The sequence below is a fragment of the Peromyscus maniculatus genome, chromosome 22 (genome assembly GCF_049852395.1).
Source record: "Peromyscus maniculatus bairdii isolate BWxNUB_F1_BW_parent chromosome 22, HU_Pman_BW_mat_3.1, whole genome shotgun sequence".
In the NCBI taxonomy this organism is placed as follows: Eukaryota; Metazoa; Chordata; class Mammalia; order Rodentia; family Cricetidae; genus Peromyscus; species Peromyscus maniculatus.
In genome coordinates, this window is record NC_134873.1 from 47478848 (window position 1) to 47506529 (window position 27682).

General features: G+C 43.3%; 2 protein-coding genes across 2 annotated transcripts in view; one reads left to right on the forward strand and one right to left on the reverse strand.

Moving 5' to 3' along the window:
- Nucleotides 1–13641, reverse strand: part of Heatr5b (HEAT repeat containing 5B) — an 81050-nt gene extending 67409 nt beyond the window's left edge. The window contains exons 1-8 of the mRNA XM_076558748.1: nt 13523–13641; nt 12398–12545; nt 9073–9284; nt 8384–8492; nt 7080–7229; nt 4219–4390; nt 2502–2659; nt 952–1201 (exon numbers count right to left, since the gene is read on the reverse strand). Of these exons, the coding sequence (XP_076414863.1) occupies nt 952–1201; nt 2502–2659; nt 4219–4390; nt 7080–7229; nt 8384–8492; nt 9073–9284; nt 12398–12523 (1177 nt within the window). The 5' untranslated portion in view covers nt 12524–12545; nt 13523–13641. The remainder of the gene's footprint in view (nt 1–951; nt 1202–2501; nt 2660–4218; nt 4391–7079; nt 7230–8383; nt 8493–9072; nt 9285–12397; nt 12546–13522) is intronic.
- Nucleotides 13397–27345, forward strand: Gpatch11 (G-patch domain containing 11). Its single transcript, XM_006984846.4, has 11 exons — nt 13397–13998; nt 14999–15123; nt 16170–16244; nt 16911–17137; nt 18204–18245; nt 19254–19374; nt 19490–19580; nt 20764–20877; nt 22603–22684; nt 23966–24056; nt 24825–27345. The coding sequence occupies exons 3-10, from the start codon at nt 16195–16197 to the stop codon at nt 24019–24021; spliced, it is 783 nt and encodes a 260-aa protein (XP_006984908.1). The 5' UTR covers nt 13397–13998; nt 14999–15123; nt 16170–16194; the 3' UTR covers nt 24022–24056; nt 24825–27345.
- Nucleotides 27346–27682: the final 337 nt, after the last annotated feature.

Genomic DNA, 27682 nt, shown 5'->3' on the forward strand with positions numbered 1-27682 from the left:
AAAGAAAAATAGCAAAAAACATATATTTCCATAACAAGAGGCTTCAAGCAGAAAAATGACAACATATAATCTCACAAAGATAAAAACAATACACCAGTGCATTCTGGGAAACTTAAAAGTAACACAGGCACTAGCGATAAAACCCAAACCCAAACCTTACCCTCATGCCACTCATTTTTAAAACATGGTTCCAATACAGTTATATGCTGCTTTTAATATTTTTAAAGTACTCAATGAACATGGCTATGAGGCGCTGGCGCCATGCCCCAGAGGCTAAGAGCCCTGGCTGCTCCTGTTCTGGGTTTGTCCCAGCTCTCACAGGGCGGTTCACAACCGTCTGTAACTCGAGTTCCAGGGGAGCTCAGGCTCCCTCAGACCTCCACAGGCACCAAGCATGCACATGATGCACACACGTATTTTCAGGCAAAACGTTCAGTCCTAAAATGGAATGAGTCATTCTAATTTAAAATTTATTTTAAAATTACTATGAAAACACAGTCCCAGAAGAGACAAATCAATCAGAGCTGTTAGTATTTATTAAGAATAAAATCCGGGCTGGAGAGATGGCTCAGTGGTTAAGAGCACTGGCTGCTATTCCAGAGGTCCTGAGTTCAATTCCCAGCAACCACATGGTGGTCACAACCATCTGTAATGAGATCTGGTGCCCTCTTCTGGCCTGCAGGGATATATGCAGGCAGAGCACTGTATACATAATAAATAAATAAATCTTAAAAAAAAAAAAATCCTAGCACTTACAAGACTGAGGGAGGAAAACTGCAAGTTTGAAGCCAGTCTGGGTCACATAGTGAGACCCTATCCAAAAGCAGAAAGGAAGGGAGGGAGGAAGGGAGGAGGGAAAGGGGAGAGGGGACTAGATTAAACGGCGGGGGTCATGAGCAGCGGCGGGGGTCATGAGCAGCGCACCCCAGGATGACATCCGTCCTCACTTACCCACGGCTTTCATCTGTTTCCCGATGGCCTGGCAGATTTCCTTGGCAGCTGCGATCTGGGCTTTCTCCCCCAGCAAACTGCCCACAGTGGCTCTCAGGATGAAGGAGACGCACCGCCTCGAGTACACAGCGTCCACGTGTGTTTGTGTCGCTCGCGGGTGGGAAACCAGATCGAGCACATGTGACAAAAATGTGGCAAAGCTCCGCTCCAGCCACTGGCCCCCCAGTGTCGTCACGAAGACAACGTAGGCCTGTAAACACACGAAGACACAGCCTCAGACAGCTCGGGTGAACAAATGGAGGCACCGGAAGTGACTGCAGACACAAGGATGGCAGCACACACACAAGTTATACCTGAGATTCAAATACGGCCAAGTTAAATTCCACATCCTTGTAAGACTTCGGCCACAGGAATTACTACAATTCCTTTTTTTGTTTGTTTGTTTGTTTTTCTGTTTCTTTGTGAGGCAGGGTCTCATTGTGGAGCCCTAGCTGGCCTGGAACCCACTCTGTGGACCAGGCTTGCACTCACAAAGACCCATCTGCCTCTACTGGGATTAAAGGCATGTGCCACCATTCCTGCATTGAATAAAACAATTATTGGAAAGAGCCAGGTACGGTATTGCATGCCTGTAATGTCGGCATTCAAGGGGACCACCTCAAATCCAAGGGCAGCCTGGGCCACAAGGTGAGACACTGTGTCTAAAAATCCAAGCCAAAAACAACAGGCAAGAGTCTCAAGATGAAGTCATCCATAAAGGGAATGTGCTGAGGGAGGAAAGGAAAGCTCAATATATTCAGGATCAGCAAGGCAACAACACTCCGGAATAGAAATTCACATTCCAAGCAAGCACCAAGAGCTGCAGTACACCTGCTGGTGAGGTCCCCAGGACAAACCGTGGCTCCCATTGTCCATTTGTTTCAGGGACACCACTGTGGGGACTTTCACTAGGAGCGTGAACCGTGCTATCTATCAGATGTTATTAGATCTGTAACCATTAGTTATTATTTGGAAATTATAATTCCAAGTCACATCTCATCTTATATCCATTGGAGATTAGTCACTGGCAAATTCAGTCCAAGCATAAACCAGTTATTTTTAGTCACAGGTATAGGGAGAACATTACAGTCTCAGCCTCTGGTGTACATTATCACCTTAGACAAAACTTACTTTATAACTTGCGTGTTGTGAAATAAAATTTGAGATTTTTAAAAAAATATTTATATACACATAGTAGAAATGGACTTATTTATACATCAAGAATTTACCTTTTAGGCTGGGGGCTGGGGATGTAGGTCAGTGGTAGGGTACTTACTTGCCTAGCACACATAATGCCAGGGTCCAAAACCCAGGGCTTCCCACCTCAAAAGAAACAGAAAAGAAAAAAGACAATCTACCTTTTCTTCTAAGTATGTGACGAAATTTGGGATCTGAATTAATCCATTCATTGGTAAAGACACCAGACAATATTAAAATTGTCTTGTATGCTGTACGACAGTCTTCTGTGAAATGATCTGGACAGACTTCGTTCACACACATGCATCACAAACCTGGGTCACCCCGACTCTCACTTCACGGTTAACAGACCCTCCGACTTTCAACATCTCTCCACCACTCTTGAGGAAGCCGGACCCTCCACGCAGAAATCCTGTGGCCATGAGTTCTAAGACCTCATCAAACGTTGCTCGCTTCACATTCTGACGCATAACTTTAAGGAAGAAAAGTAAGTTCAAGAGCAAATGAGCTTCCAAAGCAGAATTACTAATAGTTCCAATATTCTAGCTTAAATTTTCAAGTTATAATTTTTAAGAGTATTATAAGATAGAAAAAGGTCACAATGTCTTATAAACAAAAACTTAAATTCATTTTTGAAGCAAAAAAAAAAATGCTAAGTGGAAGGAGCGAGGAAATAGAGCAGCTCAGAAAGTCTATGCAAACAGTGTAATAATGGTGACTGAGTGTGTGCAGCCCAGTAAGAACACCAGGCACCCGTTTCAGCCACTGCTGAGTTCTTCTTCCCAAATGAGGACACGGAGAACTCTTTTCTTTTTTTTCCCCTAAAGATTTAATTTCAATTTTTATTTATGTGTAAGGGCATGTTTCTTCCTACGTGCAGGCCCTGTGTTCCAGCACCTACAGAGGACAGAAGAGGGCGTCAGAGCCCCGGAACTGGAGACACAGGTGATTGTGAGCTGCCCAATATGGGAGCTGGGGAAGTAATTGGATCCCTGGAAAGAGTAGCAAGTACTTCTAACCACTGAGCTCTCTCTCCAGCCCCCAAAACAACATACATAGCAGTTGCCAATGTACTAAACTCCAGGTATCAAACTGCATGTGACAATATCCTTTCATATACAGTAGCTAACACATTCCTTATGAGAATTCTGTGGAGATGCAAAGCTCATGTTTATGTATGTAGGGTTCAGAACTGAGTATGTGGGTTTTAGTTTCACACCTAACACAACAGAACACCTTTTTAGACAACAAGTTACACAATCTCTATGAGCCTTAAGTTCCTCATTTATAAAATGACAATGATACTTGAAATTCACAGGGCTTTTGTGAGAGTTGAACACATTCCACAGTATAGGTTTTATATAGCATTTAAACATGTTACCTCACTAGTGTCATATAAGGAAACAATTACCACTAAAAGGAGAACAAATCAATCTCAAACAGCAATAACTGTAAGGTCTGGGACATAACCTATCACATCGGATTATCTTTCTACCATATGGAGGTGGGTAGGTTGGGGACAACAGTAGATCTGGAATGACTCAGCACCTGCTACATTACGTTTGCTCCGCTGGTCCCAACCCTTCCTGAGACACCTGTGGAACAGTGAAGCAACAAAAGAGTCACAAGGCAATCAGTGCTGCCCCCACACTGCTTAGTGACGGTCAGGACAGACTGAAGATTAGCACCGTGGCACAAATGGAGTGCTACACATCAGAGGCTGAAAGCACGTAAGACACCAGACTCCTTCCTATACGCTAAACATCATTCAAACCATTTCATGAATCCTACCTGCAGTATGCCAAAAATCTGCTCAGTGTTAACGAGTACACCATTCTCACAAGAAATGGACCAGAGAAGTGGCATTTGGGTTCTTTCATTTGATGAAAAGATACCCAACAATTTAAATCTCTTTAAAGTAGCTTCCATGAGTGATAACTTAGAGCATTTTCTAAACCTTCAAATACCTGCAATGGGTGAACACAGGGTGAGCCAACAATGGGCAAATGCAGGGTGAGCCAACAACAATACCTGTTGCCTGTTTTGGCATCAACGCTGTGGCCATGACTGTTCCTAGAAGTTTAGACACTGCGACCCGGACCCCATAATTTGAGTTTTCCAGAGCCTTAAAGCAGAGGGTAGCTATGTTTTCTAGTTCAGCGGTCCACATGAACACAGCCTCATTCTGTAGTTCCAGAAGACACTGTAATTAAAAACAAGGCCAATGGTAAATTATATTTTAGAACTTCTGTGTCCACAGAGGAAGTAACACAATCAAACTTAAGCTCACTCCTAGAAATACACAAACAATTGGACAAAACATATGAACAGTTTTCAAAACTAGATATCAGGCAATAAAAGGAAGCCCCTTTAAGGAAAAAACAAAACAAAATAAAACATCTAATACCTTAAAGTAAGCAAAAATGGAAATAAAGATAGAAAGGAAATCAGTGATCTAGAAAATAGAAATACAGTCAGTCTCAGGTGACTGGATTTTTGGTTTTTGGCAGTTTTCCCCTATGCAGTATTGGGAATTGAAACCAAGCCATGGCCTCATACACATAAAGCAAGCATTCTACCACTGAGCTACATGTCCAGCAAACCCAAAAAATAATAATAATGAAACCAAAGCCATCAATTAATCTGATAACTATCTATCCAATTGATCAAGGAAAAGAAAAAAGACATAAATTACCAAAATTAGGAAGGAGAGAAATCAAATTACTCCAGATTTATAACTCACTCAACAAGACAGAGATAACCTGAGTAATACGCTGTGGCATATATACATACATACATACATATATATATATATATTCCAAAATTGAGTAATATATATTCCAAAATTGACTTTGTAGTTTAAAATCTTCTGCACTGATTAATTCAACCACATGCTTATGCAAAAATAATGCTAATTCTAAATAAACTCTTCCAGAAAACTGAAGAGAACTTTCTCAATCATTCCATGAAGTCAGTATCTGCTAGGTCCTGAAACCTCATAAAGACGTTCTGAGAAGAGAACTGCGTGACTGAAGAGATGCCTCTGTGGTAAAGAGCATGTAATGTTCTTACAGAGGACCCAGGTTCAGTCACCAGCACCCACTTGGCGGGTGACAACCACCTATATATAACTCCAGCTCCAGGCAGTTGTTCCTCCACAGGTACCAGGCATGCATGTAGTGCATGTACATGTACACAGACAAAACCCATATATATATATAAAATAAAAATAAATATTTTTAAAGAGAAAGAAAACTGCACACTAACATCCCTCAGGGACCAAGATATAAAAATACCATGTAAACATTTTGCTGCTCTAATACAACAATATCCAAAAAATGACAACACGCCTAGTACTAGGGAGGCTTAGGAATGAAGATTTCAAGTTCAAGGAATTACACAGTGAGACACTGTCTCAAATCAAAATGAAACAAACAAAAACAAAATCAGTACCAAAGATTTTAAAATACGAAGTCAATTTTGGAATATATATTGCTCAGATTATCTATTTCGTGTTCAGTGAGTTGTAAATCTGGAGTAATTTTATTTCTTTTTCCTAATTTTGGTAATGTATGTCTTTATTTGGTAATATAGCATAACCAAGTAAAGTTTATCCTAGAAGTACAATTGGTGAAAATTCTAAAACTAACCAATGTAACCTACATTAGCAAACTAAAAAAGAAAACTCTTATGATCATTGTCATAGATGCTAAAAAAGTAAATACAACTAAAACTGGGGAAATCTGAAGACCAGAGGATTATGTGACTATCAACGTGCAAAGTGCCACTGTCCTATATTTCGCAAGGTATTGCTACCAAGGAACTCTAGCAAAGGTTATAAAGATGGTTCCTTATTTCTTACAGTCGCATATGGGCCCACAGTTTTGGAAGGCTGTGGAACCTTTAGGTGAGGCTTAGCTCAAGGAGGTGGGTCACTGTGGAGGATGGGGTGCTTACGTACAGCCTAACACTGTTTTCTTCTCTCCTCTCCCTCTTCCCTGGACTGCCAAGATTTCAACAGCAGCCTCACGGTAGTCTCACTGCCACATCTTCCCCGTGATAGACTGAATTCTAAAACCAAACCAAAACTAAACAAAAACCCTCCCTCGCGTCAGCTCACAGGTTTCAAGAAAATATTTGTAAATTATGTCTTAGGTAAAGAATATATAAACAGTCTATAAAGCACTCTCAGGTCTCAGTAGTAAGAGAAATTCCAAGCAATGGGCACTGTTTAAATACATCTTTCTTAATAGAAAATATGGATGATAAACACCTGAAAATATGCTTAACATTAGTCATTAGAGAAATGCAGGTTAAAACCATGAGATACTCAATCACATCTATTAGAATGACTAAAACAAAAACTGTAATTAGCAAATAATGATGAAGATGTGGAGGAATAGAAATCTCTTATATTAACAAAAGCAAAAAGCCAGAAATTTAAACCTATACAGATACTTGAGCAGTTTCGTAAAAAGTTAAACATAAATCTTAGCCATTCCAAATAAAATGTATTGACTCAAATAAAAACACAGGTCCACAAAAAAAATCTGCACACAGATATTCACAAAAGCTTTTTTGGTAATAGCCAAAGCTATGAAAAGGAACATGAAAGGTGGAGCACCCATGCAATGAAACAGTACTAAATAATAGGTTTGAACTACTGGAACATGGACATGCATAAATCTCAAAATAACTGTGCTTTCATGAAAACACAGGCACACAAAAGAACATACCACATGATCCCCTTTATAGATAATTCTAGAAAATATAACTAGCGTATGAAAACAACCCCCCAATGCTCATAATTTAAGAACTTTAAAAGGAAAAAAATGACCTGCTTAAGAGCAAGCACCATAAGGAACAACATCACAGGCTGGCTGGGCACTAACCTTGGCCACTGCACATCGGACAGCCATCGACCTGTCGGTTAGGAGGGATCGAGCATTCTTGTAAATGTCACGGTGAGAGGACGCTGCTGCACCACCCAATCCAGTCAGCACTTTCTGCAGACTCATTAAGATCTCACTTCGCCCTTGAGACTGCACACGAACATGAAGCAAACTTTAAAACCACATTGTCCAATCAATTCCGTAGTTAATAAGAACACACTAGAATATAGCAATTGTCGGGGCCTCATCTCCAAATCATGACAGTAAGGAAAAGCAGAGGATTAAGAGTTCTACAAAGAGCCAGGCGGTGGTGGCGCACACCTTTAATCCCAGCACTTGGGACACAGAGCCAGGCAGATCTCTGTGGGTTTGAGGCCAGCCTGGTCTACAGAGTGAGTAAGATCCAGGACAGGCACCAAAGATACAAAGAGAAACCCTGTCTCGAAAAACCAAAAAAAAAAAAAAAAATTCTACAAAGTATCTAAAACGTAAGAATGAGTGTTAATATCATCTGAGAAGTTAGCTCTCCTGGACAGAAAGATGAGTTTGCAAGCTGTGGACAGAGCGCTTGCCCAGTGTGTGCTATGCTCTGAATTTAGTCCCAAGTACACACATAGAAAAATGATACCCATGTCTTAAGCTTACTCCGCATTCCACTCACCTGAAGTTGACAAGGGCTCTATAAGCAAACTGACATGACAAACCCGAACATTTTTACTTGACATCATGTCAGTGTCGAACTCTGTCCCCTGCAGAAGTCTGAAACCCTGTTACATGTGACTATGACTGCAAACAAGGTCGTTGCAGATGAAAACAAAGAGCAAGCAGGTCATACTGGAGTAGGTGGTCCACAGCTGGGAAAGGCCAGAGTTTCTGGCCACCATTAAATCTAGGAAAGAAGGCACAGTCGTCACCCACCCCCCCAGAGCCTGTGGAGGAAGTATGACCCTGTGACCCTTGACCTCTAGGTGCCAGAGCCATGAGCTAGAGGCATCTGTTGTTCCATGATGCTGCGCAGGGTATATCAATGTATTACAGCAGACATATGAAACTGATACATAGCTGTGACACAAAAAAATTTTCAATTGAAAAACAGAACTCAGTTAAAAAAAAAAAAAAAAACAGGTAAACTCACTCATTTAAAAATCAATGGCATCCCCTCTCCAGACATTTTAAAAAGGAGACATGATAATCTGAAATCACTTTCTGGCTAAGCACCCTGAGTGTCACAGTAACAGAAGAAAACACCTTTAACACTCGTGCCCCGAGCAAGGCATCAAACACTTGCTGTAGGATGGACTGACCTCTGCGCTCTTCAGAGACTTCAGCAGGTTGTTCACTGTTTCTGGAAACGCACTGCCCAACATCCTTCCCATCTTCTCATAAAACGCTCCAACACAAGCCACCGCTGCCCTGTGAAGATGGTCTCACTGGTTAGTAACACAGAGCGCGCAAAAACAAAAGTTTTAAGTACAGTTCATTACACTTTTCTGATTTTCTGATTTTCAAAAGTTAATTTGTATTTATCTATAACATTTTAGGATCAGCTTAATCTAGTCATCAGTAAACTATAAGCAAAGTGGTCTCTACCTCGGCTACTCAACTTTGCCGTTCTTGTGTGAAAGCAGATCAATGAGCAGGCAGGTCGGGATTCCAAATCATTTCTTTAACTGCCTGGACTTGGCCAGCACACTAGTCTTCCCCCTTCCTGCCTCATTTTCCTCACTAACTCTTTTCTGTCCCATCTCAGACACGAATATGATTTCCATCAGAACTGATCAAAAGACTCCTGACACCACACCGATTCTCCCGGCTGTGTCCAAAGTAAGTGATGGGCAGTGAGGTGATCCGCCCCTTCCTCAGATTTAGTTAGAACTTCCAGTCAGTACCGTGCCTCAGGGTCCACCCACCTGGGGTCTTTATGTGATGGATGAGTCCCTAAATCACCTTAAAAAGGGGAAAGGGAAGGCAAGGCTTCCTGTAATGAACTCACAGTTTTGTTGGTAGGTAGGCTGCGGTGTCGTCCTTACTTCTGATAATGTCATTACACTTATCTAGGGTCTGAAAAACGGTGTACGTATCCCCAATGCTATACAGGGCTGCAAGGTTCTTAGCCAACAATTTTCGAGTAGGTGGTCCAGGTGAGCTGCTGATTAATCCAGTTAATTGTTCAACAAGTTTTTTCTGTTTTTCTTTTACATCTGTCTGTTATTTAAAAAAAAAAAAAAAAAAGAACATTTTTTCCTTGTACCCTTATTACTTTCTAGTCAAAAATACTTAACATGTATTATGCTCTAATAACTAAAACCTGTATTCATTAAGCATAACTCACACATGAAAACATATATGAAAATGAAAACTTCAGTAACAAATGATCCACCCTTTCCTAGATTAAATCTTCATTCCCCTTCATTGTCCAAAAGTTTGATTTCAACTATTACTATGTGAGCTAGTTTCCAGACCAACTTAGGAAGTCGAATCACATATTGGATGTGTAGATTACTAAGGTTTTCCCCTGAACAAGCAAATATAGTTGTCCATAAAGTTATGGGCTAGAAAACCAAAAGAAATTTTGAAGAGACCTAAGCAACAGAATGTAATTCCCAGATCTACACATAACCAGTGTCTAGTCAATATCAAGAATTCACTCATTCACTTGAGAAATACGATGCAATTACTACATGTCACGAACTATTCTAGGCACTGGGTGTGACAGTGAACAAAACAGACCGAGTCTGATTCTCATGAAATTTACATTCTAGGGGAAGGGACAGAATATAAATAAATAAACGGCATGAGTGCTTACTATTTTATATAAGTTACTTAGAAAAAACGTCACTCTCTAAGGTGAAGTGGTGAGCTATGCGGCTATCCAGGAATAGAACATTTGCAGATGAAGTCTGCTTAGCACACTGGAGGACAGCGAGGTTGGGTTAGCTGGGATGAAGTAGGAGAAATCAGTCAGAGATGAAGTCAGAAGAAACCAGATGACAGAACATGAAGTTCATTCTGAGTGAGTGTTTTAAGCAGAGGAGGGGTGTTATCTAAATCTTTCACCCAATTAGTTCTGACTGTTGAAACCATGGATGCTGAATATACAGGGCAGAAACATATTGGGCATTTAGAAAGCTACTGCAATAACCCAGAAGAGAGACACTGGAGAGGCAGGTGATGGGAAGCAGACGGGCTCCAGATATGCTTGTGGGCAATTCCATTAATATTTGTTAATCAGCATGTAAGGGAGAAGTGAAGAACAGCTTTAAGGGTTTGGGAAAGGTTAGGTTTGAAAAAGGAAATCAACACTTGGGTTTAGATGTGTTAGTGTTATCTCTGAGATGTGTGTGTGTAGAGGGAGGGGAGAGAAGGAAGAGTGGGAAAGGAAGAGGGAGAGTGAGAATCAATCACGTATCCCATGCTGGCCTTGAATTTACTGTTCAGCTGGGGATGACAGTGAACTTTTGACCCTCCTGCTCCCACTTCCCAGGGGCTGGGATTATTGCTATGGGCCACGGCATAAAATTGTTTTATGTGGTACTTGGAACTAAACCCAGGGCTTTTTGCATGTTAGAGGCCAGTGTTCTACCAACTGAGGACAGCAGCCCAGGAGATATCATTTGAAAGTTGGGTATCTGAAATGGTGGCAGAAATCCTAAGATTAGACATCACTAAAGGGTAAAACCAACAGCTCTCACAACAAAACAACATGAGTGTTAAGTATGTACAGCGGAAGATCAGCTATGTGAAAAGATGGGAAGGAACCAAATAACAAAAGTCCTGACCACTGTTTGGACAATTTGAGTTATGTGAGACCTTGAGAAAGACTACAGCAGAAGGAAGACAACACATGCCCAGTTCTAGAAGATTTAAGAGACAGGTATAAATTTCTAGTTAAAGGTTACAAGGGAATCCATGCATTTACTGTCTTTCTGGCAATTAAAGTGATTCTAAGAGGCAAGAGCAACAGCACAAAGCCAAGTTCACAAGGGCCACCACAATAGGAAAAGAATGCAAGCAAAAATCTGGAAGCCAACAACTCCCAGCAGAGAAAACGAAGAAGTGAAGACACAAAGCATTCCAATAGTTCATGGGTTTTTGTTTGTTTGTTTGTTTTTAAGTCTTGGGAGACTTTTGAGGTTACAATAAATCTGCACCTAGAAATAAAAGGAATAACTGGTTGACAGTCTCTGAGGGTATACAGGGGTGCATCCACCATGCCCAGCATTTCAGCACTCAGGCAGCTAATGCAGGAAGACAGCTGCATGTTTGAAGCTAGTCTGGGATACATAATGAGTCCCAGGCCAGCCAGGAATACCTAATACAAGCCTGTCACACATAGCAAAATCAAAGCCAAAAAACAAACAAACAAACTCTTCTATGCTCCTCTCCTCCATCCTAGGAGAAGGCTAGAGGCTTGTTTTCTGGAAAAGTGTAAGACGGGACAACTTTGGACAAGGACACGACTGTGGACTGAGGTCACTGTACTAGATAGGAATCAAGTGAATGTTTACATATTGAGTGTTGAAGCCTTCAGGCTCCCTACCCCAATCCCTCAATCCTAGACAATTAACCACATCGCCTTCAGATACTAGATAGCAAAGTATCGTCCAGGGAACAATCAGTCTAGAGGAACAAACTAAGAGGGGAGGCTGGGGACTAGCCTATCTGACGTTCAGATGACAAAATTCACCTTTTCCAGAACACCTTCTGTGATTCACTCTGAAAATCTGAACAAAGCTCTCATTTGAGGAATGCTTCTAATGTTTAGAAAATAAACAAAACATGCACAAAACAAACTTGCATGTGACTCAAAGAGGCTGTGCAGGAAGTAGAAGAAGCCATGCTTCTTGGTGGTGCATGCCTTTAATCCCAGCACTCGGGAGGCAGAGCCAGGCGGATCTCTGTGAGTTAGAGGCCAGCCTGGGCTACAAAGCAAGATCCAGGACAGGCACCAAAACTACACAGAGAAACCCTGTCTCGAAAAAAAAAAAAAAAAAGTAGAAGAAAAAGTAAAAACTTCTTATTAAGTCCCCAAACAGAACAGGCAGACAGTGAGATTACAGACATCACAGAGTCCACTTCCAGGCACTGATGATGATAAGCGACACCAGCCACAGAGTCATCTTTTTTCTCCCAGTCACACTGAGCTGAGATATGAAGTATGCAACAAGCAGGATTTAGACAGAGTTTGGGTTTTGTTGCTGACTAAGAGAAAGATAAACTAGAAATTCCTGAGGTGAATGACTCATAACATTTTCAAAACACAATGTTTTAAGTTTTCTTTATGTTAATCTCATAGGGTGGGGGGGAGCGATACCTACCTTGTTGGCAGCAACTAGGACTTTATCAAGAAATCTTAACCATTCAAAGATAAACACTGGTCTCTTTGCTTCGGTGATTTGAGCCAATGCTTCTTCATTGAGCAATAAGCTGTGAGCTAACTCCATTATCGAAGTTCTTAATTCACACCTTAAATGAACAGAGTTAAAAGAAAAAAATACATGTAAGGAATTTTTATTTATGTGTAGGACTGTTTGGCCTACATGAATGTATGTGCACCACATTTGAGCCTGATGCCCACAGAAATCAATCAGAATAGGGTGTTAGACGCCCTGGAACTAGAGTTACAGATGGTTATAGTCACCATGTGGGCTCTGGAAACCAAACCCGGGTCCTTTTCAAAAGCAACACGAGTTCTTAACCACTGAGCCATCTCTCCAGCCCCGACAAATAGAATTTTTTTTAATAGTAAATCTCCAGTTTCATAAATGCAACCACTAAGATGGGGGGGTATATGGTTTCACTTCTCATTATTTCTCATTTGTTCAATATAACTTCTTTCACACACAACCTGAGAGAACCAATCTTGAGAAGTCAACGATAGAAACGAAATTTAAACTGGCGACAAGAACGGAGTGCGAGGAAAATGTAAATGCTGCAAGAAGGCATTATTCCCGGTAACTCAATTCTACCCCCGAAGCACCAAGCTCATGCATCTTGGCGAGCCTTCCCCGTGCCCTGCTGAGTGTACATGCACCTTTATGGTCCCCGGCGACCACAGGCTTCCGACAGGCCAGGGGCGGGCCCCCCAAAAAAGGGATCCGCAGCAGGAGCGCCCCGGACAACCCCTCGGCCCAAGGGATACAGCCGGGCAGAACCCCGAGTGCACGGGGTAGGGGTGCACCCCGCGGCTCCGAGGACCGCGACAGCTTGGGACCCGGGGGAAAAACCGCGAGCCGGGGTCGCGGGGCCGTCCCAGGAGGTCAGCCTTACGTCGCAAGGGGGGGGGGGGGCTGTCCTCGAGCTGTCAACCCCACGAGGCTGAGGCTCCCCGGCCTCCCAACTCCAATGCCTTCCTCAGCCCGCTGAGAAAACGTCCCGGGGCACCGGGATCGCGGTGCGTGTCCGCCTGCCTGCTTTGACAGCGCGCGGGACCGCCGTCTCACCTTTCCAGTCCGGCCGGCCTGGGGGCCCCTGATCAGCTGAGAGCCCCGCAGGCAGAAGCCACGGCAGAGGAAACCCGGATGCCCCGCCTCCCCCAACGCCAGCCCGCAGGAAGCCGAGCAGGAGGGAGAGGCAGGCGCGCGCGCGCGCGCGTGCGCAGAACGCTGGTCTTGCTCGCTCGCGCGCCCGCACGCGCACGCGCGGCCCTCACGCCCTCGTAGCCCCGCCCACATCCCTCCCCCAGCGAATCGGCTGTCGGAACCCGAGGGGGCTGGAGATCCGGGCGGGTCCTTGGCGAGTGGGGCGGCGCATGCGCGGCGCGCGCTCGGCTCCGGAGCCGGGTCCCGGGCGGCTGAAGCTGCGCTTTTTATTTTTTCCCCCCGGCACTGCGGACGCCCAAGGAGAGTGAGTGACGGAGGTCGGTGCTAGTTGGCTGTGACCGCCCATCGCAACATCAGCAGCAGCGCCCTCCTCATCCGTGAGTGGGTCGTTCTGGATGGGTCGCTGCAGGCGGGAGGGGAGGGCCCGCGCGATGCTCGGGACCCCTGTAGGAAAGAGGTGGCCCATCTCTGTATTCAGTCGCCCCTGCTTCACACTCCCCGTGCAAAGATGCCCAGTAAAGAATAAGCCCTCACCGGTCATCTTCCTGTTGAGAAAATGGTCACCCTTTATTTAGGTACTTAGTCAAAGAGCCGCGCATCATTCTTGCCCTGGTTCTTTCTCACACACCACCTCCAACCCATCCGCAAAAGTCGTATGATCACTTCGCTGCTGTGACTCTCCTAAGGGATGGTCCAGGCCCACCAGCATCTTTTCCTGAGTATTATCTCTCGCCTTGTGGAGTTTATGCTTATGTTATGGAGGGAGTGGATAATGCTAGTGTGTATTATCCTCATAGCAAGAGAGCTTTCACACTCGAGGACCTAATTCCTTATTCCACTCCTTAACAATAATTTAACTTCCTCACCAATAGTAATCAGTTTCCTCAAAGTTTGTCCGTTAATGACATCGCAATACCTGGTGTACGTAAGTGTGATGAGATATGAAAATTGTGACTATAGGATGTAATAACTAAAAGGGAGAAATAACCTGTCATCTCACTGTGCAGATCACGCTGCCCTCAAACTCCTGAGTGTTGAAATGACACCAGTGGGCCACCATGTCTGACTTTGGAAATGTTTCCCTTGAAAATAATTCAGAGCCGGGCGGTGGTGGCGCATGCCTTTAATCCCAGCACTCGGGAGGCAGAGCCAAGCAGATCTCTGTGAGTTCCAGACCAGCCTGGGCTACAGAGTGAGATCCAGGACAGGCACCAAAACTACACAGAGAAACACTGTCTCCAAAAAACAAACAAACAAACAAAAATTCAGTTTGGGCTAGACATTTAGCTCAATGGTAGAATGCTTTTCTTGCATGTGTAAGACCCTGGGTTCAATACCCAGCTCATCAATGATAATTATAACCTCATTCTGTTTCAGGAGCAAGATCACCAAGACCTGTATTCTGTGTGGTTGGGAACGAATCATTTAGCCGGATTGAGCTAATTCATTTTTCAAGCTGGAAAGTGGAACTGTTTGTATCTATTGAGTTGTTCATGAACTAGGTGAGTACTAACTACTATATGTAAGAATACTGGCGTTCAGTCTGAGTCACCTCAGGCTTGACTGTTTCCCAAGTGGCTCACTGATTTGGCTCACACGTTTGTGCCTCAGATCCTTCTGTGTGGACGTCCCCATAGAGCTTCTTGAGTGCTCTCGTGAGGGACCACAGACTTCATTCAATTACTCCATCCTACCATCTTTACAGAGTGAAATGCTCAGTGTGACCCAAAAGTCACTCTAATATACAAAACCCTGTTGGTTACACGAACTGCTCAATGTGGAGATTACACAGAGTTATCAAAAAGCCAAGAGGCAAGATTTACTAGGAACAGACCGTTTTGGAGAATACCACATCAGGGCTGGAGAGATGGCTCAGAGGTTAAGAGCACTGGCTGTTCTTCCAAAGGTCCTGAGTTCAATTCCCAACATGGTGGCTCACAACCATCTGTAATGAGATCTGGCTCCCTCTTCTGGCCTGCAGGGATACATGCAAACAGAACATTGTATACTTAATAAATAAACAAATCTTTAAAAAGAAAAAAAGAATACCCCATCATTATATGAGTGTTTGTCTCATAACTGGAGAATCACAGGTTCCAAAGCCAGCTTGGACTATATAGTGAGTTCCAGGCCAGCCAGAGATACAGGACACAGGCCAGTCCGATCTCACGAAAGAAACAAAAGAAAACAAAACAAGAGTGTTTACTTCTGTAGTGTTTTGAATTGGTGTGGTACCAATAGGCTCATACTTTTGAATATTTGGTGCCCAGTTGGAGGACCTGTTTGGGGAGGATTAGAAGGTGTGGCCTTGTTGGAGGAGGTGAGTCACAACAGGGGCTTGGAGGTTTCAAAAGTCCACACCATTCGTTAGCTTCTGTTGGGTTGACTGCTTCGCTGTTCCTAGGACATAAGGTACTGAAATTCTCTTTGTGCATAGGGGAGCATCCTATAGTGTTGCCACGCTCCAGGGTTGATTTCCGTTTTGGTAAGCTAAAATGATAATGATAATAAATAATACTATTATTACTTTGTCCTGTCTGATTTGTAGGTAGTATTGTCATAGGACGTTGAACATGGCAGAAGAAGAAGAGGATTACATGTCAGATGCCTTCATTAATGTTCAGTGAGTAAATGTGCACACCTAATATAATGATATAAAAAAGACGTATATAGACTATAAAATGAGGACATTGGTTGGCTGGTGGTGGTGGTGGTCATGTGTGTTGGCTTGTTTTGAGACAGGGTTTGTCTCCTGTAGCTCAGGCTGCTCTCTAACTAACTCACTGTGTAGCTGATTCCCCTGCCTCTGTTTCCTAAGAGCTGAGATTACAGGTGTGTGCAAAGACCCTGACTAGTTGTTACGGTGTTGGGTTTCATGCATACTAACTAGGTAAGTACTCTGACACTACTTGAGCTACCCCCCCCTCAACCCAGGACATTTTTTAATATGTATTTCAATTTTTAAAGAAGAGGCAGGCAGATTGCTGAGTTTGAGGCCAGCCTGGTCTGCAGAGAGTTCCAGGATGGCCAGGACGACACAGAGAAACCCTGTTTTGAACCCTCATCCCCTCCAAAAAAAAATCAATCTTAACTGTTTCATGGATAACATCTCGTGTGTCCATACAAAGATGATAGGCGCTGGCTGTCTCGTCTCTTTCGGTGTTAATTATTTTACTTCTCTTAACCCTGTTTGGGTGCCCTCCTCTGTCTCCTGTCAGTGTCAAGGGGGTACCTGGCAAACAGGGAGAAAACTTCTGAACTCGTCTACACCGTTGCCTTTATTTTTCAGAGAAGACATCAGACCAGGCGTGCCAATGCTGAGGCAGATCCGCGAGGCCCGCCGGAAAGAAGAGAAGCAGCAGGAAGCTAATCTGAAGAACAGACAGAAGAGTGTGAAAGAAGAAGAACGGGAAAGACGTGACCTCGGGTTGAAGAATGCGCTGGGCTCGGAAAACAAAGGGTTTGCTTTGCTCCAGAAGATGGGATACAAGAGCGGGCAGGCCCTGGGCAAGAGTGGTGCGTCACGTGCGGAACTGGCTCGGGGTTCTTGTTTGTTTGTTTGTTTGTTTGTTTGTTTGTTTGAGACAGGGTTTCCCCGTGTAGCTTTGCAACCTGTCCTGGAACTCGCTCAGTAGCCCAGGCTGGCCTCGAACTCACAGAGATCTGCCTGGCTCTGCCTCCCGAGGGCTGGGACTAAAGGCGTGCGCCACCACCGCCCGGCTTGGCTCTGTGTTCTCTACCATTCAACTGCAATGTGCTGATGGAGACCTAAGTTGACAGTACTTCTTATCTACCAAAGAGCAAAGCAGCTTAAGTTTCTTGGTATCTTTGGGGCTACCGAACCTTCCAGAGTTGTCTTCTCACATCCATTTTAAACGCCACACATGCGGACACGAGCCTCTCAACATCCCACGGCCTCCTTGAACTGGCAAGTGGCCGACAGTGGAGGCAGTGGAGAATGGTGGCGGGTGATGGGCAGAGAAGCGCAGTGGCCAGATGGCAATGAAGCAACTTAGGGGACCATGGCAGGGCTCTTCCCGGCTTGCTCTGTGTCTGTGGCAGCCGTCCGACTCACCTTCCGCTTGGAGAAGCTGTGTTCCCCTGTAGGAGGTGAAACTGCTTATTAAGATGTAGTGGCCGTAAATGGTGGCTTCGGTTTGCTTTGTTTCTACTTTAATCACGTTGATGTTTTCATACAGGAAGACTGTTTTCTCTTGCAATCTCTGCCCGCTAAGACTGTTGCTTCCATAATGTCGCTTCCTGAGATGGCATAAGTGTACTGGGAGGCAGAGGCAGGTGGATCTCTGTGAGTTCAGGGCCAGCCTGGTCTACATAATGAGTTCCAGGAGAGCTGGGGCCACATAGTGAGACTTGGTCTCAAAAATAGATAGATGATTGATAGATAGATAGATAGACAGACAGACAGATAGGTGGGTGGGTGATATGTAAAGTTAGGAGAGGTAATAGCTAAAAAAGAGAGTAAGAGAGTATTAGTTTCCGGAATTGGATTTGGGATGCCATTGAACCTGGGAAGGGATATAATATAATATTTCTAATTTATGTTTCTTTTTTCTGTTTTTAGGAGATGGTATTGTTGAACCAATTCCTCTCAATGTCAAAACAGGTATATAATAATTTTTAACTATATTAAGTAGCAATAACTTAGATTGGCTTACTTAATATGTTTTTGTGAGGGTGCCCTTATAGTTGACTGTCATGGGAAGCCTATGAAATAGCAGAATGTTAAACTTCTAAACCTTTGTAAAGTTGTTTTTGTAAGAAAAAAAAATTTTTTAAAGTAAGTTTTGGTGAAATAGAAGTAATGGAATGTAAAATGTAAATCATAAAAAATACGGGGAGCCAGGAGGAGTCATTTGTGATTATGCACCCGTAATCTCAGGACTTAGAATGGGAGATGTAGGAGGATAAGTTTGTGGGGGTTAGCCTGAGCTACATAGTGAGGCCCCGCCCCAGATTGAAGGATGAAGCCCATTGGTAGAGCCTGTCCGGTACAGGGCCCTGCCTCTGATTCCAGCACCACAAAAACTGGGGGGAAATTTTTATAACGATGAAAGCACAGCGCCTTTCTTGTCTTTTGTAAGGTGCCAAAAATGTTCTAAAGAAGATTTGTCGATGATATTTTTAAGTGTAATTCCTTGGTTTAACTGAAGAGACAAAAAGGCATACATGTGTGAAAGTGTGATAGTTGATAGTATTTTCCTAATTTTTATTTTATTTATTTATTATTTACTTATTTATTTTTGGGTTTTGGGGACAGGGTTTCTCTGTATAACAGTCCTGGCTATCCTGGAACTCACTCTGTAGACCAGGCTGGCCTCGAACTCAAAGATCCATCTGCCTCCACCTCCCAAGTGCTGGGATTAAAGGCATGTGCCAACACCTCCCTAATTTGTAAAAATGTGTGTAGCATTACTGTGTTGGATGAGACTCTTTGATCTTTGTCAAAGTCATCCTAGTGTTTTCTGCTGCCATTTTAATGAAATAAGTTAGGATAATTATATTCAAATGAAAACTGCATTTAATTTCTTAGCTATTTAAATTGTCAGGTTTTGAAGTTTAAGAAAAAAAAAAAAGTTCCCAAATTCCTCATCAGAATTTTGTCTGTGACCAGGAAAAAGTGGCTTAGGTCACGAGACATTACTAAAACGGAAAGCAGAGGAAAGGCTGGAAAACTACCGGAGAAAAATTCACATGATAAACCAAAATGAAGAAAAGGCCGCCGAGCAGTTCCGGTAAAGCGTCCTTTGAGTTGGTTTTGCTTCCAGTCCCCTTATGACGGTGTGCTCCCCAGCGCTCGGGTATGTAAGTAGTTAAGAGAATAGACATTACAACTCTTCCTTCACTCAGGATGCGAATGAAAAGTAAGCAAGACGAGATGAGGCTTGAAGGAGACCTGCGAAGAAGCCAGCGAGCCTGCCAGCAGCTGGATACCCAGAAGGTCGGTGGGCATCTCCCTCCAGTTTCCTAGTGCTTTAGTACCTGGATGATCTGGTTTATATTCTTATTGAGGAAAAAAAAACAAAACAAAACCAAAAACTCCACCCCTTGCTTATAAAAACTTTCCCTTAAAGATCTACAATGGGTGGTGGTGGTGCACGCCTTTAAACCCAGCACTCGGGAGGCAGAGCCAGGTGGATCTCTGTGAGTTCAAGGCCAGCCTGGGCTACAGAGTGAGATCCAGGACAGGCATGAAAACTACACAGAGAAATCCTACCTCGAAAAACAAACAAAAAAACTTGGTTTGATGTGCACTAGCTACTGTGGTGACTGACTCACTAGTGACTGACTTACTCCAGAGCCCGGTTTCCTGAGTTGTCTGCTAAGGGTTAAATAGCTTTGGTTTTATTCCAATTGTCATTACTCAGGACTGGAAGGTATAGAAATGCTGTTCCCCTTAATGTTTAATTAACCAGAATAACCTAATTTTAGTTTATACTTCTCACTTTGTGTGTCTGTTGGGAAATTAAGGTGGAATGCTTTCATTTCAAATAGGAATCTTTTAAAATCACTTTAAAAGAAATCTTTGCCTTTTACAAAACACAGTGAGTGGTATCAAGATAAAAATAATGTTATTTAAAGTCTCAAATATTGGTATAATTTCTGTCCTAGGTAAGTAGCTGGGAGGAATGGCCCACTTCACCTTATTTCCGTGGGGTATTATCTTACACGTACTTGCTGATACTTAATGACTTCCTAGCTTATATGTACCATTTTAGACTCATCAATCATCTTCCTTGCTTGACTGACAAAATTCTTTTTTGTTTTGTTTTGTTTTGTTTTGTTTTGTTTTGTTTTGTTTTTTCGAGACAGGGTTTCTCTGTGTAGCCAGCCTTTCCTGGAACTCACTTGGTAGCCCAGGCTGGCCTCGAACTCACAGAGATCCGCCTGCCTCTGCCTCCCGAGTGCTGGGATTAAAGACATGCGCCACCACCGCCCGGTTTTGAATAACAAAATTCTAATTGCCCTTTTAGTCAGTCTTCACTGGTCGTGGTCCGATGCTTTACTGAGAAATTGCACTCAGTAAACATTAATTGGAAGAAGAATCCGTGTTAACACAAACGTACTTATAACAGCACAAGTGTACTTAGCTGTGCTTTATAACAATCATCCTGCATTTTCAGAACATTCAGGTTCCCAGGGAGGCATGGTACTGGATAAGGCCTGAGGAGGAGGAGACTGAAGAAGAGGAAGAGGAAGACCAGGATGAAGATGAGTACACCAGCGAAGATTTGAGTGTACGTCTGGGCACCATTTGTTTCCTCGGGGCGGGAGTCTTGGCCTTGGCACTGTTCCCACCGGAAGCTGGGTAACTCTGCTGTGGGCAGCATGATCGGATGTGTAGCAGTACCACGTGCCACTCAGCGTGGGTTCTGCCACCTGCCTAGGGGCGGGGAGGGAGAAAGGACAGACACATAGACACACAGGAAAACTAAGATCGGGTGGGGGTGTGCTCACTCTGATGGGGTACCTACTACCCCACCCTCACCCCCCACTCCCCCGAAACCCTGAATGTCAGTGTGTTTATTAGCACACAGGGAGGGGCTAGCTAGTCTTGATGGGAAGTCTCTCTAGGCAAACAGCCTCAGGCTGTGTGATATCCCAGAGGAGGAAGCTGTAGCTGCCAGCTGAAGCTGGCGTCTGGAGGGTGGAGACCAGGTACGCTGCTATGCAGGCAATAGAGAAAGCCTTGGGTGAACGGAGTCCTGAGTGAATGTGTATCGCTGACATTGGCGTGCCATGTCGAGAGCTCCAGTGCCTCTGCCCCACAGGAGTGGCAAGGAGGAACAGCTAAGCTTCCCTCGGGGGTCTGAGAATGCGTGCTGGTAAATGATTGATCAGGGTGTGCGAACACTGGCAACTGCAGCGGGACAACCAAAAAATGTCTCCAAGCATGGCCAAGTAGCCCCTGGGGAGAAAAATCACCTGAGTCGAGAGCTGCTGATTTCCAGGATTGCTTTACTAACCCAAAAATAAAAAATTCATATAATTTTTCCATTTAGTTTTAGTTTACTAAAAAGGACAGATTAGCTACAAATGTAAATGATTGCCCTTGGTTTTGTTTCCTGTTCAATTCTAAAAGTGATCCTAATGTGTACCTCATCCGTTCACAAAACAAGACAAACAGAAAATAACATCAGAAGGAAGTACGGGGTAGACGAAGATAGCTCAGTGAGTCTGCCGCCGAGCCTGAGTCCAGTCCCTGGGACTCACATAGTGGAAGGAGAGAGCGGACTCCCCCAAATCTCCCTCTGACACACGCTGGGCAGCACGTGAGACACATATACACATACGCACAATTAGGTTTTAAATGTAATTATTCAAGAAAGGGTGGGGATACCCTATAGTTACTTGCACATGGAATTTTCCTAGGCAGCGTTCACAGCTTTAAGCACATACGGACAGCTTAACTGAGATCTCTGATGAGTGTGGCTGAAGGGGGCGGTCCTCCCTCCCCTCACCCGAGGGGCAGAGTCCTTGAAAGTAAAAGAGGGTTTTGAGAATCCTAATTATCGCTGGGCACGATGGCTACGTGAGCGTCCCGTGATCTGCCACTCAAAGTGGATGTTCCTGCTGGGCAGGATGGTGCACACCCTTAATCCCAGCACTCAGGAGCCAGGGGCAGGCAGATCTCTATGAGTTCGAGGCCAGGCTGATCTACACAGCAAGTTCCAGGCTAATAATACATAATGAGACCCTGTCTTTTTCAAAAGACCAAACACCAAAACTTCATCACAGAGCCAGCCACAAGATGATTTTCTTTATGCTCACCAGTTGTCTCTTGTGGACAAGTGGTTGGTCAACTGAGACATGCCCACATGTATCACCTCTGCTCTGCCTCCCTGAGTAACTGTTGGAGAGGACCAGGAGAGTTCAAGCCTGGTCCTTAGTAACGGGACTGAGATCCAGGAACCAAGGTTCTGGTCGATGCGAGCCACGGATGTACCCGTGTCCTCCTCCAGGTGCTGGAGAAGCTGCAGATACTCACCGGATACTTACGAGAAGAACATCTATATTGCATTTGGTGTGGGACAGCCTACGAAGGTGAGAAGATGATTTATGTTTAAAAGCTACTGCCCGTGAATACTTGGTTGTTTTTTTTTTAATAACACTCACATGTCTTTTCCCATTCAAATAGCAATGTGGGACTGCTGTCTAAAGGATTGGTGACTACAGAAATAATTGAGTTTTTATTAGAATTTAACATTTAATTTTTCAGTCACTGAATGTGCAAGAGGGAATTTTCACCATTTTATTACTCAAGAAATAATTTCTACTCTAAAGAATAGCTTTAAAAGGCTTAGGCATGGTGACACACACTGTTAATCCCAGCCCTCAAGAGGCAGAGGCAGTGGATCTCTGAGTTCAAGGCCGGCCTGGTCTACAGAGCGAGTTCAGGACAGCCAGGGCTACACAGAGAAACCCTGTCTTGAGAAAAAGAAAGGAAAGGTTTTTGTTGTTGTTGTTGTTGTTGTTGTTTTTCAAGACAGGGTTTCTCTGTGTAGTTTTATCCTGGAACTCACTCTGTAGACCAGGCTGGCCTATAATTCACAGAGATCCGCCTGGCTGTGCCTCTCGAGTGGTGGGATTAAAGGATCCGCCACCACCCCGCCCAGCTGCAAGGTTTATTTTTATTTGTTCAAACTTTGTGTGTGAATGCTGTGACAGCATTTCTCAGGCCTACACAGCAAGTTCCAGCCCCTCAGGGCTGCATAATGAGACCTTGTCTCAACCACCTACCCCCATCCAAAAAAAGAAGAAGAAGAACCTTGCAGATAATGATTTCTTTCATGCTTTATTTTTGAAGATTCATTCTTTGATAGATACTTGCATTAATTGTCCTGACTCATAAACATCAACTCTGTTGAAATCCATTCTTTTTTTCATCGTGAAGAAAAAAATTAGTTTAACCCCTGCCAAATATCTCTTGAGAATGAGGATCTTTTTCATTATTACTTTAATCTCTTAAGTTTTATATTAGGTGTATGGGTGCTATGCCCATGTGTATATCTGTGCACCACATACATTCAGTGTTCACGGGGGCCAGAAGAAGGCATCAGGTCCCCTGGTCCTGGAGTGAGACAGCTGTGAGCCACATGTGGGTGCTGAAAATGGGATCCAGATCCCCTGGAAGAGCAGCCAGTGCTCTTAACCATTGAGCCGTATCCCCAACCCCCAGCCCCTTGTTTTTTATTGTTTTAATCTTTTTCCTCATTTACTTAGTAGAATAAAAAACATGACTGGTCAAAAATACTACATACAATTTTCTACAAGTTTACTCTAAACGTATTTACTTATCTTTTATTTCTCTCACATAAATTACAGATAAAGAAGACCTATCTTCAAATTGCCCAGGACCAACCTCTGCAGATCATGACTGAGATTATTCCCAATAAAGTAAAAACTATTTATGCAGGTGAGAAAAGACGGCCTTTATGTAATGCTTTATTCTTTTAGAAGTATGTCCTTCTTTGGATAAAATTGCTCACTGACTTGGGGAAAAGTTACTGTTACTTTAAAATACAAGTATCCTAGACATGGACAATTACGTTTTATGCTAGTATTGTGATGCTTGTAGAGGCGTACCAGCAGGTAACACACTTAGTCCCCCTCTTTACTTGGGAAAAATTGAGAAATAAGGCTTTATGGGAATCAGGAAATCAATTGTCTGCTTTAGGGCTTGAGACATACCTTAATAGTAGAATGCCTGCCAAGACCGTACAAGGCCCCCAAGTTCAGTCACAGCACCACAAATTAAGCCTATCAGCCTGAAGCTGAAATACAGAACAAGACCACTTTCTCGAATCAAATTCCTTCATAGTTCTTATTTGGAGAAAACCGCATGCCTGTCCTCTGCCTGGAGAGCAAGGGCCTACCTTGTGTTCTAGGACCACTGTCTTGAAGAAATAGTTTTATCTACTCCAGGGTAGGGAGCACACCACAGGCTGAGCCACACACGATCAGTTCTTCACGTCAGTGGGCCCTGCCAGATAAAACTCTTCTCTGTGGAAAGGAAGGAACTGAGAGGTCAGAGGATTCCATTCTCCCGGACCATGTCTGAGATCAGACATCAAAGTCATGGGCCTTTTTTCAAAGTTTATGTGCTCAGGGCTCTCCTCTAGTGGGCTTATTTCAACTGATCCAGGGCAGCTCCTGAATATCCACTTTTCTTTTTAATTCCAAGAGTCTGCAGCAGCCTGCCCTTGCTTCCCAAGGGAAACCATTACAGAGGAGTGGCCGATTGAACCCAAACGGGTCAGCACAGTGCAGCACTGAACCATGGGAGAACTAAGGGAGACCACGGGACACGACAGTAGCACTAAATTTGGGTTCTGAACGATGGACACAACTCGGCCTGCACAAAGCTGTGAGCAGGCAGCGACTTTGTAACTCAGCAGTTCTAACCACGCAAGTCTGGTTATCTGCCTTGGGTGATCTTATTTATATTTGTCAAAGAATGAACAATCCAGATGTCTATTGAACAAATACATAAAATATTATATATTCATACAGCACGACCCTATTTGGCAGCAAAAAGGAATGTGTTACTGAGACATGCTACAGTGTGGAAGAAACTTGGAAACAATACTAGATGAAAAATACCCCCTGTATGGTCTATTGATTTATATGCGTAGAATGGGCAGATCTATAGTCAGGAAGCAGATTGGTGATTTTGCAGATTGGTAGTTTTCTTTTTTTTTTCTTTTTCTTTTGTTTTTTGTTTTTCAAGACAGGGTTTCTCTGTATAGCTTTGGAGCCTGTCCTGAAACTCGTTCTGTAGACCAGGCTGGCCTCGAACTCACAGAGATCCGCCTGCCTCCAGCCTCCTAGCAAGTGCTGGAATTAAAGGCCTGCGCCGCCACCACCCAACAAATTGGTGGTTTTCTAGAGTTGGGAGAAGGTGATGAATCTGTTAATGGATGTGAATTTCCTTTGAGGTGACAAAAAATATTTTAAGATTGAACGTAGTCTTGATGCAATTCTGAATAAACACTGTTAAATTGTAGGTGTTGGGTAAATGAATTGTATGCAATGTGAATTATAACGCACAACATTTTTACTACATTTATTTGATGAGGTGATGTGAATGTGGGTATGGGCATGGGCATGTACCATGGGACATGTGTGGAGGTCACAGGATCGCTTGTGTGAGTCAATTCTTTCCTCCTGTGTTGTGCAGGTGCTGGGGATTGAACTCAGATCATAGGCTTGGTGCTTTTACCTGCTAAGTCATCTCACTGTTTCTAAAACTTACTGTTTGTTTAAGTTGAGGGGAATTTCCGGTACAAACAGTTGGAAAGACTATGAGTGTCAGAGCATGTTGTGAGTGGGTCTGTGTAGCTGGGCCTTAATCTGGAAATAGCACGCACAGGATTCATGATGGCAGCCTCTGGGGAGCGTAGCTGCTGAATCTCATTTTAAGTTTCTGGCCTCAAAAACTGCCGTAAGTGTATATCATGTAAATGACTGACCCTGTGGTAAAGTACTGCAAGTATAGGAAATTACAATACACCACAACTAAATTAACATCCGTGGGGCTCTACATATTCCAGAAGCATTTCGTTTGTCTCCGAGGACTATTACGGCTCTCCTTTAGAATTGAAGCCAATATGAGTGTAACTACATCCTTCTACCCATGGGGACACCGTGAGCCACTTTCGGAGCAGAGGACATGCTACAGACATAGGGCTGGTTCCTCCAGTGAACACTGAGAGAAAAAAAAACACAGGGCGTATGCTATACAGGAAAAGATCATGTCAACCAAATGTAACCTTGGACCCTCCCAATTTTAAACAACCTATACAAAAGACAGTTTTGAGATTGTAAAAGTGATCCAGACTAATTATATGATAATTACATTTCTTAGTTTACCTGATACGTGGATTTGTTAATAGTACAAAGAACTTGTCTGTTAACAAGTCAACTTTTAAATATTTATGACCGTAACACTATAATGCCTGAGATTCACTTTAAAATTTCCCACCAAAGAAACAAAACACAAAGGCATAAGTGTAACAACAAAGGTAAAATATTATTTGTTAGAACCGTATAATGTTACATACAATCTCATCACTCTCATCTGTATTTGAAGTTGAAAAGTTATGAGAATTAATATTGACTGAAAATATTTTCTCTTATACTAAAATGTTAACGTGCCAAAGAGCCTCACGTTATGGTGAACGTTCAGGTAGGGACTGGATGTTGTGAGTCTGTCTAGCGAGTCGGCAGATGGTGACTTGGGAAAGCTGACATTCAGGTTTCTCATGTCGCATGTAGATATGTGCACAGCATGTACTTAATGGGCATGCGGCCGGTGCAGTTGCACTAGGCCGTGTTCAGAAGTGTCCCGCACTTAGCCACCTAAAAAGCAATTTCTATTTCATTTCAAACTGGGCCCCACAACTGATACAACCAGCCATACATATACATCTGTATGTGTGTATGTAAACAGGATAAATATATTTGATAGACATTTAAGTCCACATGTCTTTATGTATGTGTGCATTTGTTATGTATGGATATTTACTAGAAATGATGTCTTTGGTCTGAAGTAAGATTTCCTAGGTCTGTTTCTAGAGAAGCAACTAGGTAAAAATGTTTTGTTTTGTTTTGTTTTGTTTTCAAAACTGTGCCTGGAATCAGCAAGTGAGTCCTACTTTGCCCCACTGTTGCCTTGATTAAAAAGATACTTTTATTTCCTGGTTTTTGGAGACTGAGACCATATATCCTCAGAAGTAAATGAAAGATGCTTGGGGCTGGAGAGATGGCTCAGAGGTTAAGAGCACTGGCCGCTCTTCCAAAGGTCCTGAGTTCAATTCCCAGCAACCACATGGTGGCTCACAACCATCTGTAATGAGATCTGGTGCCCTCTTCTGGCCTGCAGGGATACTTGTAGGCAGAACACTGTATACATAATAAATAAATAAAACTTTAAAAAAAAAAAAGATACTAAGAGATAATATACGTGTTCCACAGTGTAAAAATATCAGTAAGTGAAGGGTAAAATGCTATATTCTCACTGGCCACATTATTTGGTATTCC